The sequence below is a fragment of the Ahaetulla prasina genome, chromosome 3, assembly GCF_028640845.1.
Source record: "Ahaetulla prasina isolate Xishuangbanna chromosome 3, ASM2864084v1, whole genome shotgun sequence".
Classification (NCBI taxonomy): Eukaryota; Metazoa; Chordata; class Lepidosauria; order Squamata; family Colubridae; genus Ahaetulla; species Ahaetulla prasina.
The window spans coordinates 119919452-119931279 of record NC_080541.1 but is presented as its reverse complement, the minus strand read 5'-3'; the positions used below and the strand labels follow the sequence as shown (position 1 = coordinate 119931279).

The 11828-nt window shown below is 38.8% G+C and overlaps 1 protein-coding gene across 2 annotated transcripts in view; it reads right to left on the bottom strand.

The window, feature by feature from the left end:
• Positions 1 to 317: 317 nt before the first annotated feature.
• The window catches only part of LOC131195441 (dimethylaniline monooxygenase [N-oxide-forming] 4-like), a 52677-nt gene continuing 41166 nt past the window's right edge, over positions 318 to 11828 (bottom strand). For both annotated transcript variants that reach the window (XM_058177346.1, XM_058177347.1), the window contains 4 exons: positions 11437 to 11636; positions 9762 to 10114; positions 8175 to 8247; positions 318 to 4049 (listed from right to left, as the gene is read on the bottom strand). In XM_058177346.1, the coding sequence (XP_058033329.1) occupies positions 3680 to 4049; positions 8175 to 8247; positions 9762 to 10114; positions 11437 to 11636 (996 nt within the window). In that variant the 3' untranslated portion in view covers positions 318 to 3679. The remainder of the gene's footprint in view (positions 4050 to 8174; positions 8248 to 9761; positions 10115 to 11436; positions 11637 to 11828) is intronic.

Below are 11828 nucleotides of genomic sequence, written 5' to 3'. Positions count from 1 at the left end.
TACTGCCAATTTTGAGAAACTTTTCCCTAAGATGTTCCTTCCATCTAATCCTGATGCCTCTATTCTATGTTTCCCCTATGCTTATAGCAGGAAGGAGTTTTGTTTCTGTGTTATATAAAAAACAGAACATATTATACAATTTTTTAATCAAATCATAGCTATACATAGGAAATAGAAAGAATAATAGTTCTAAATAAGAGAAGGTGCATGGTTAAGTATTATCTTTATTAAAACTATACTATTATAACCATATTTTCTGGAAAAAAATAAAGGACAAATGTGAAAAAGGGACAAATCTGAAAGATTCATAGCATAAAATATGTAGTTGTTTATAACTTTGCTTTACAAATGAAAATTTAAGAGCAAAAGCAAGAAAAACTTCACAAAATGCATATAGTACATTCTCAAAACATCTTAACTCAAATAGTATATGTAAATTTATTTTAAAATGACAATTCCATTGTCAGCTTGTTTGTTTTCTTGCAGATGTTTCATTATCCAACTAGGTAACATTATCAGTACTAAAGAGAGTGGAGTTTGCTCTCTATTTTTATACAAGTGGCTTGCCCTGTTAGAATTCTTGATAGTTCCTTGATTAGTTTGTTGCTTACTTGTTTGATTGTTTGTCTGAGTTGGAAGTTCTCTGATTGGGCTATTATTCACTGCTTAATTGTTGCTCTGATATTAATCCTAGTGTTAATCTCTGATGATCTGGGTGTTTATTGCTGGGGAGGAGATGTTTTTGTCTTTTTGTTTCCTTGTTGATTTTCTCTTTTGTAGATGTATCTCTGTGTACCTATTGATGGCTGATTTGTCTTGTTCTCCTTTCTTTTGCCTGCATAGTGGAATGGGCTTGAAGCTTGTTTTGGTATTCTACTAGTATAGTTTTAGGAGGTTTGCTTGTCCCCTAACTGCAGTAGGGTGGAGCAATGGTGAATTTGGTGCATGTTAAGTTACCCAGCTAGCAGGCTGAGGTTCTTCATTTCTCTAGCCCCGAGACTTCTCAGCTGGGCTAATGTTGGATACAGGGTAAACACACTTTAAACAGATTGCTAAACAAGTGTTCAGAAATAATCTGAATATCAGATCACAAGTTTGGAGGCGAGGCTGCAAAATGCAATGAGGATGTTCCCTATGCTTCACCTATTAGTTGAGCTAACAGGCAGAGCACATGGTGAAGCAGGAGGGAGTAATCAATAATGTACAAACTCTTTGAGTTGTGCTTCAAAGAAATGATAGTACTTGCAACAAGAGGCCATTGCTGGCACCAGCTGAAACTAGCCTATGGAGGAGGCAAAATCACCAGGTCAAAACAGACTTCCATAAGAAACCAAGAAAGCAAATGTGCTAAGCCTGTGCATGTTAAGCATCCACGCAAGCCTTGAAAAGTGACTTGAAAACCCCTGTTCTGTCCCCCGCACTTCAGTCTGGGAGGTACGAGAAATGACTCAATTAGCCGGCAGTTGAGTCTACAGCAGCTATCAGCTCTGGCAGCAACCCAGCAAGCGTCTTCCAAGGTTTTTCTGTTTTCTGTTCTCTTTCTTGATGCCGGCGTGTCAACCAGGAAGTCAGGAATAAACAGCACTTCAGCTCAAGTTCTCTCTAGGCAGTTTGATTTGTTTGTCACGAAGCAGTAATAGCAGCCACTCCTGCTTTTATACCCTGTGGGTGTGGCTCCGTGACTCAGCACTTTCTAGGCCTGCCCCACCCCTGCTTCTGTTGTTCCCGCCTCTCTTGTCTACGAAACCTGGGATCTAACCAGGACTGATTGTCCTCAGCTGGGTCTGGAAGCGTTTCCTGGGTGAGGGGAGATACAGGAGACAGAGGCCTCGTCACCTCTTCCACCTGGCCTGCCTTTGGCTCCTGGAGCTGAGCCAGGGAAGTCGGCCCTGCAGAAGGGAGCCCTGACGGCCCTTCCCCTTCACTCTCTGAGTCACTCTCTGGCAGGTGGCCACGCCCGGGGGTGGGGTGGGGGGCTGGAGCCACAACAGCCCTAGTCAGGCATTGCGTGAGCATATGCTTTCGTAGAAGCCAGATGTCCAGCCAAAATGGTCATAGGAGTAGGTCCCAGCCACTAGGGGGGAAAGGCTGCCTGCTCACATCAGCCTAAAGGGACTACTCAGAGTTTGCAAATGCCAGTCCCCGGCTGCATTGCTGTCCACTTCATTTAACTTCCTAGAGCAGGGGTCACCAACCTTTCAGACCTCAGGGACCACTAAATCCATAATTTTAAATCCTGCGGACCACTAATATACATGTTTTAAAAAGACAAGTAGTATTTAGTTCAATATAAAAAATGCAAATAGTTTTTCTGCGGACCATCAACATTTTCTCATGGATCACCACTGGTCCACGGACCACAGTTGGTGACCGCTGTCCTAGAGCATGTCAATAGCAAAGACTGTCTAGAGAAAAAGAAAATCAATACTTTAAAACCAGTACAGGTAAAGATGAGTTCAAGACTGCCTTAGCTGAGGACTGGGGATGACATATAACATTGTTACTGGGATAAATTCGTGATGAGGTTGGGAGGACATGGAGTTATTTTTAGACCAGTATTATTTTAGTCAGTCAGCAGCAACTCAAGGTCTCCAAAAGCTTTAAAGCAGGGGTGTCAAACTCAAGGCCCAGGGGCCACATCCGGCCTGTGGGGTGCTTAGATCTGGCCCGTGGGGCTGCTCTGGAAACAGCAAAGGACCAGCCCGCGGTGCCTCTGCCAGTGAAAATGGAGCTCGGGAGGGCTGCAGGAGGGTTGGCAGGAGGCAGTTGCAGCTGGAAATAGAGCTTGCAAGGGCCACATATGGTCCTCTTGAGCTCCGTTTTCACTGGCAGAGGGTTGCAGGAGGCCTTCACAGCTGGAAATGGAGCTTGGAAGCCCGTTTTCATTGACAGAGCGCTTGGGCCACCACAGATACCCCTGACACAAGTGACGTTGAGCTGGCCACGTCTACCCTGGCCACGCTCACCCTGGCCCCCCAAGGACAAACACAACCCTGATGCGGCCCTCAATGAAATAGATTCTGACACCTCTGCTTTAAAGGTTTAATTACCCCTTTTAAAGATGGGAATATGCATTCTGTGATTTGATTCCAGGAGAGGTCTGCTATTGAAAGATCCCTCATTCCATAAAGTGAGATGACTGTGTTTCATAACTAGGCTCACATGGAATATATTTTGTAGAGATACTGGCTGATAACAATACATTTAGTGAATGTAAATGTTTATTTTTGATTAGAGTTTGCTTGGAGCATTTTAAGCTATATACTTCATTGCATTTTAATTTCAAAACAATTGATACAGCTTAGAAAGCAATATTGGAAAAAACAATCAGTCAATAAGGAAGGATTATAGGGCAGCTGTCTACACGTTGCCTGAATCTGATGAAAATGAGGAAGATCATGGAAAAGTAAATAGAAGACAAAACTTGCAGTTTCGCATAAGGTCAGGGTGCTATTTTGCATAATCGGTGAAACAACCGTTCAGGTTTCATGGGGTGAATATATCAGGTAATAAGTTCCATTGGACATAAATATTTCTGAGCAAAAATATTGTATTTTACAAGATTATTTTTTCCAAGTCCAGCATATATATGCATTTTGTATGCTGCTTTGATGCCAGATTAGTTTTTTTATTCCTGCTGTAAAATTATGAAATAAAGTTCTAAGATTAAGTATTTTCCTTAGTTGGTATAAAATGAGTACAGAAGTATGATGAGTATAGTAGTTCCAAGGAATATAGTGAAGTGGGATATTTTTTTCCAAAGGGATGGCTTGATACGTTTTGAAGAAGAATTGTCTATGATCCGAGTCTTCAGCGGCTTGAGAACACGGTCCCACTGGGTCAGAATTGCATTTCTAGCTTTCTCCCACTTTCCAGGTCCACAAAGGCGATACTGGTAAGAGGTACAAGGACCAAATAAGATCTTCAAAGCTAGTCTGGGGTCTTGTAGTAAAAGTAATGGCACATTGGGCTTAACCCCTATGCAAACAGCAATTTCATCCATGTAGTGAACAAATAATTCCTTTTCTTTCTCTGTGTTGGAAGTACCCCTGGAGCAGAAGACAAATGGAAATAATAATCAGCAGTCCGTAGCTATAGATGATGAGAAAGATGTGGAACTTATGGGGCAATTGCCATGCCATGTGTTGGAGACAGCCTGGTCTGTCAAGTGGGGAATTAGTCTGGAATCTTTACGTGGGCACAAGAAGGCAAAGTGCAACACACACACACACACACACACACACACACACACACCCCGAATGCCATTGAACATTGTCTAGTCTGGCCCCAGTGCAAACCGTCTGGAAGATTGCTGTGAAATAGGCATGAGCAATAAAGAGCTAATTGAACTCTTCATGTGTGGATCTGTTGTTCATGCTTGACACCACACTGGCTTTGGCACTGGGAACTGTAGTTCAGCAACATCCAGAGGGACATTTATTGTGAACTTTGATGTGATAAGTTCGACTGAAAGAAGTGCATTCTAGATCCAGGCATTAGTGAAAGCCAGAGAATTGTGAAAGTGAAATTTGTTAAAATAAAACAGTAGCAAACAGCAAAATACATAGTAGAATATAGTAGAGAATGAATTAAAGATGCTATATAGCAAATTTAATTCAGTTTAAATGTACATGAAATAAAATAAAATAAAATATCCTTGATCAGATTCATATCCTTTGGGAGTAGAATTTTGTGCATGCAATTTACAGTCCAATATCATAATGAATAACCTCTATCCCTGCATTAAACCATGGCATATTGGGTAATAGTGATTTTTCTTTTTGAAACTAAAAAGAAACTTGCAATATCTGAAACATCCGAAACAATAGAAACATTTGAAATACAGAAAGGTTTCTTCCTCTCTGCATAAGAGCACAAGAGTGCCTACCGTTCCTGTCCTATTGTATCCTTTCGTTATATCCAATTAATATAGTTATTATATACTCATACTCATATATATGCTTATATATTGTATAATTATTTCATGCTTAAACTTATATATACTGTGTGACAAAATAAATAAATAAATAAATAGAAGTTAAATGTGATCCTTTCATTTGTAGATCAGTTGAATGTATGTCCCAGCAAATTATCTTCCACCCAGAGCAGTAAATTGCTCAGGTCTCCTCACATTTTGCCTTGTCCTGGGATCTGTTTACCTCTCTCTCCTCTAGCACAAGAAAAACTCAATAGCATATTATTTGCTTTTCTTAATGGTATTTCTGATTAAAACAAAAACAACAAAAAACCCCGCTATTGTCATATATAGTCAAACCAAACATATAACAAGGGTTACCTGGAATCAAAAGTATCTAATTAGAAGTGTCTAACCACACAGAAGAGCCACAATTGAATAACTCAGATGCTTCTAGGTCATCCAAAGAATTTTACATAAAAAGGGTGAGCATTATAACACTTTCTCCCTGTAACTTTCCTGTATCCTCCTTATCCCACTCAAAACCCAATAGAAAAGAGAGAATACTGTGGCTATCCAATATCTTTTTCTTAATGGCATTAAGTCTGGAAATACTTCATGAGTCAAGGTATAATGGAAGTTATTTTCTATGGCCACATGATGGCACCATATGGACAGTTGACAACTACAAACTGCACCATATACCTAATATTTTCTTCTATGGTTTAAGGATTTTCAAACATGTTCTATCTTCTCTAATGCCATTAAAGGGACTGGGACCAGTATTGCATGTCACCATATCTAACCTTCTGCCTTGAGGATCCTAAAAGATTTCTTTTTATGTTTAGTATATATCACCTTTCTATCCAGAAGGTACATTGGGTAGCTCTGAAAATAGCATTCAGCATCTATTTAGATGAAATTTTTTTTGATAAAGAATATTAAAACAGCCAGGAAGTGAACACACATTTCAGTACCAGTTAGCATTTTTACCTATATACTTGAAGCAGCAACTCTTAGGCCACAGCTATATAGCAGTAATATCCACAAGCAGTATGCCAAGATAAAATGTTTTGTCCCAATTGTTGATCTTTACACTGCTGCAGTGGCAAGAAAATGGTATATTCTACCCTTATTGTTTCAATGCAGGTCAAATTAAAGAATGTTCTTGGTAAATTCTCCCAGCTTCACTTCCCATTATGTACCCCTGTAGGCACGAAAACGAAACCTTCAGTTAATGTAGGATGGGTAAGGATAGGCAGCTGCTTAGAATGCCTTAGAATTTAGCAACCTGTCAAGTTACCTAACATGACACAGAGACCTACAGGTGAAACTTGAAAAATTAGAATATCATGCAAAAGTTCATTTATTTCAGTAATGCAACTTACAAGGTGAAACTAATATATAAGATAGACTCATTACATGCAAAGCGAGATAGTTCAAGCCTTGATTTGTCATAATTTTGATGATTATGGCTTACAGCTCATGAAAACCCCAAATTCACAATCTCAATTGCATGTAATGATTTTATCTCATCTATTAGTTTCACCTTTTGAGTTGCATTACTGAAATAAATGAACTTTTGTATGATATTATAATTTTTTGAGTTTCACCTGTATATAGAAGAATAGGGTTGGAAAGGATCTTGGAGGTTTTCTAGTGCAACTTCCTGCCTGAAGCAGCAGATCCTAGATCATTCTGGATAGATGGCTATCCAGACTATTCGGAAAATTACAGTGATGGAGCACCCACAATTTCCAAAGGCAAACCATTAATTGGTCTCACTGTCAAGAAATTTCTCCCTAAGTTCTTCAGTTGGAGCTCTCTTTAATGATCTTCCACCCATTAATTCTTGTCCAGCTCTGAGATGGAGAGTAAGTTTATTCTCTCTTCTCTGTGACAGCTGTTCAAGTATTGGAAGACAGTTATCCTATCACTCCTAGTGTCTCTTCATTAGACTAGACCAGTGATGGCGAACCTTTTTGGCACCGAGTGCCTAAACCGAGTGCTGGAGCATCAGAAACCAGAAGACCAGGTGGCTGGCGTGCGCATGGGCACCAGTTACCTGGTCTTTGGGTTTCTGGCACTCCAGCACCTGTGAAGACCAGCTGGCCAGCATACGTGCACGCTGGATACCAGAAGAGCAGCTGGCGACAGTGTGCGTGCCCATAGAGAGGGCTCTGTGTGCCAGCCTGCCATGTGTGCCATAGGTTTGCCAACACGGGACTAGACATACCTAGCTTCCTCAATCATTCATCATGTGGTTTAGCCTCCAGACCCCTTGTCATCTTTGTTGCTCTTCTCTGCACTCTTTCTAAGGTCTCAACAACTTTTTTGTATGGTGGTGACCAGAATTGGATGCAATATTCCCACTGTGATCTCACTAGTGCCGTATAAAGCGGTACTACCTCTTCATGTGATCTTGAAACGATTCTTCTATTGATGCAATCTAGGACATATTAGCTTTTTTGGCAGCTGTAGCACATTGCTGGTTCATACTTATGTAATGGTCTACTAGATATGCTGGTCTACTATAATAAAGATTTGAATTGATTTGACAAACAAGATTTAATAAGATTTAATTTAATTTAAATCTAATTTTAATTATATGGGTAGATGTCCAAACTTTCCATGATCAAATGGCATATCCTAATTCTGAGTTACCACATCGCTGATGAAATGAGCTTTCAGGAGAAAAGAGATAAATTACTTTAAAACTGGAACAGATAAAGATTAGTTAAACTGATTCAGCTAGGGTTTGAGGATGAGATGAAGGCAATGTCATCATGGCATGGTATTTAAAAACTGGAACATGTTCATCCTGTGGTTAGGGGGATAGGAGGTTAAGACCTTAGGCTCAATTTTTCTTTCTAAACCAGACAATGTCAATAGAGGACCAGTTGCTAAAATGCACAGAAACATGCCCAAGAAATTACCAGGAGTTGAACTGAGTAGAATTAGAGATTATTTTTTTACATTTAAAAAAACCAGTGTGGATCTTTGTTATGCCCTTTCTAATTTACTGCATTCTTTGTGATACGTTTTGCCTCATCTTATTTTAGAAGTATCATGTCTTCTCTTTAAAGAGTTTCTGTCTGTTAACTTCTTCCCAGGAACTTTGCATATAACTTTCAGGGGATTTTGCCAGAATGATACCTTGAATTAATGTTGTTGACTCTCTGGGTTAACATTTTCTTTTCTAATTCACTGAAGCTGAAGTACTAACTACAACTTTTAAAATAATATATAACATTCATACTTTTTAAGGAGCCTTTTCTTCTGCTTAGCAATTTCATTCATCATTCTGTTCATTGGAGGCAGCTTATTAGATTCTGGTAAGGAAAAAAAAGAAACAATATGGATGAGTTTTGACCATGACAATCTCAGCTGTTGCTCTGAGTTTCTTTAGGAGAAATGGCCTGTTAGGCTCACAGTCCGTGGCTAGTCACAATGTTAACTATAAGATGGTCATCTTATTAATCATGTTACAGGTGATTAACCAGAGTATCCACAGTCTCTGTTTATTTTGTTATAGAGAGCAAGTAGGTCTGTCCCGTCCATTCATCCCAGCAACTTCTGAAGTTTTACTCATATGCCACTACATGTGAAATACAAATTAATCAGTTTCTCATTCCCATTGTTTTCAGAACAAGCATACAAGATATGTATGTGAAAAACAATGCTGAAGGTTTTAACTAAGTGCTGCGTTTCTGTTATCTTGCACCAATTTGTAGGAGATTAAAAAACAATAGTAAACATCAACAAACCACTTAATCTTTCTAGGGGTACATATGGATTCAATTCATATCTATACTATTGGTTAATACTTATGTTGGATTATACATCAATCATAGCTCTTCTGTGCTACTAATTAATACCTATATCTTTTAAAATCTCTTTGATTTGTAAACATAACTTGAAACTCTCTGCTACAAATGAAACAGATGACTATCACCTTGGTTGTCTATATAATGCATTTTTTGGTGAAATTTTCTTTATCTGCTATTTTGCAAGCAGCTATATTGCTTAATTGGGGCAGCTCTGTAATTATCTACTTCAGTACTGAATATTTGCATTTTAATACTTAACATGAAAAAGTGTGGCTATATGTTATCTTGGTTTCCTTTTGATGTATTCATCTCCTGTGAGATTGAGTCATCTTTCAAATTGGAAAGAGCTTAATCATCTGGTATTTTATTTTGCAGCAAAGCCAGGAAGTGAGATTATAGAAATTCAACCTTTTCATTTTTACTATTAATTGCCAGAAAAATGGTACTGAGTGATGTGAGAGTCCCACCTTTCTTGCATAATAATGTTACTGGAAAGATGTCTCCTTTCTAGATACTACTTGGAAGATAGGCAACAACCCCAGAAATTTCCAAGCTACTATACCAGAGCAGGACATGGAACCAGATTATGAGGATCCAGAAGTTTTGGACAGAAGAGATTTGGGATATCCAGTCTTCCACCCTATGAGACTCAGCAATCACCAGAACATATAACATATACAATATAATGTAATGCAATATCTAAATATTAGCATATTTCAGACCATCTTGAAAATGAGGGCTGAGCCCCAAAAATGCGTTTGCAATGTCCCCCTAATTGTGTTTTTATGGATCTCACAATAAAGAGGCCAGATGTTTAGCTGGCATTCTAGAAACTAACATGCCATTTAATTACAATGTAGCATTGTGATGAGATTTCTATGATTTTTGGCTTCATAAAATTTAAAGCTCACATGGGTGCAGACAAATATGAGAATCTTTTAGCATTAAATGTAATATTAATATTAAACTGGAAAGCAACTTAAAGTTGAAATATACTGTTTATAGATTAGCCATACCATTAAACACTCTTGTAACCCAACGAGCCTGAAGTTCCACTGCTGGTAGAATAGATCCCGTTACTGATATAAAACCTATGAAGGCAAGTGTGGGCTTCTGCAAGTAAGGAGGGAATATTTGTTTATAAAGGAATGTACTACTTTTGCAAACATTGCGAATCGATTCTTCCAGGAAGAGAAATGAAGCAGTATAGCCTGTAGTAAAAATGACCACATCTATATTTTCTTCTATGGTTCCATCTTCAAATATGGCAGAAGTCTCAGTAAACCTCTTCACATTTGGCTTTACAACCACTGAACCACAGAGGATGCAGCTGGGCAGTTCGTCATTTATAATGACGTAGGTCAATGAACTGTTGGAAAGGACAAAAGTAGAAAGAAGCACTGTTAGCTCAACTATCCCCACTACCCTATTTTGCTTCTGAAAGACTTACATTGACTCACATTGCCCAGACAAAAAAATGTCAGCATACCTTTTTACTTCCGCCACCTCCCTTAACTGCTTGCCTGGATATTAAATAATTCCGAACGTTGGCTAGTTCTTCAATTGGTAGAATTAGATAGAAGATAGCAGAATTTTGATCCTTTCTCCTCCTATTTTTATGTCAGATTTCAGTATGGCAGGCATAGATTATCCTCCAAATGAGATATGAGAAGTGACCCTAGTGAAGTAGTTGACTGGCTAGCAGATGGGCAATCAAGTTGTTAACAGTGTAGGAAAATGAGATATTTTAGGAAATACTAAAAGGACAGAATATTTCCCTTAAAGGGACGCAGAAACCCAGCCCCACACCTTTGTTAATGGGCCATTAAGGCCTAGGCCAGTCTATTCTACATAACAAAGATCTACCTCCTTCAGGCAGACCCATAAATCCCAAAGCCCTTTCATTACATCATCACCCAGCAAGAGTCAACTAAACTTGGGACTCAGGACTTAGGACAGGAGTTGCCCTTGTATGGCCCTATGGGAGTCTGACAACCAATCAGAATACAAGCTCAAATTCAAAAGTTCAGAGAGAGCATAAAACCGGAGCACTATCAGCATCTCTTCCCTTTTTTCCCCCCAGGACCTCAAACCATGTGGTCGTGTCCACCATTAAAAATCATCTTTCCAAGCAGTCTCCTTGTTTCCAGTGTCTTTCTTCCCCACTTGGAACTGAATCCAGAAGGATATTTCTTCCAACAAGTGATCAGCCTGAATTAGCCTGGGTGATAGATTTGGTACAGAGTCCTATAGATATAATATCTTCAGTTCTAAAATTTCTAAATTCATTCCTTTTAATCATCAATGTGCAAATAATACTCTGCTTTTAACGTCTCTTGTAACTGAGCTAGTGTTCAGTTCAACAATCTGTTTTTCTGAGAAAGCAAAAATAATTATATGTATCATAAGCAATAAGTTGCCCAATATGAATTTGAGAAGTTTCCAGAAACATAGTTCACAGATCGCTTTGGGAAAAGGCTCAAGAATCAACAAATAGTCTAGCTAGCGATTTTAAGAGTATATATTTCCGTTGAGGAAGGGAAGTTTGTTAAAATGCACTGGGGGGGAAGAAATTGACAACGGACCTCTGTGTTGCAAATAGGAAATTAGTTTTTACTTACTAGCAGACTTCATCTTTTCTAAGCTCAGCATTTTGGCAAATACAATGTAATGCATAGTAAAAGAGATTACCTTTTAATAGGGATCAATCCATAATTCTTATGGTTAAACCATTGATTGAATTTATTTGCCAATAACTTGTCCCTAATGCTGACAGGAAGAAGTCTTTGAATGAAGTATAGAAATCGAGTTTGGAAGACCATATCATTTGGCCAGCCAGCTTTTGACATCCGACTCAGTACCCAGGCTCCATTTCTGGTGCTGAGAAAGACCTAAGGGGCGAAAAACTGAAAAGAGCATTCCTAGGAATTCTTCAACTACTGATGAGTGGGAAGTGATCTAGTCTAGCAGTAAAAAGCAAAAAGGAGGTTAAATCCTTTGGTAAGATAGACAGCATTACTAATACATTCAAAACAAAAACATTAAAACAATATCCAATGGAGGCACATAGTATGGAAGAGCAA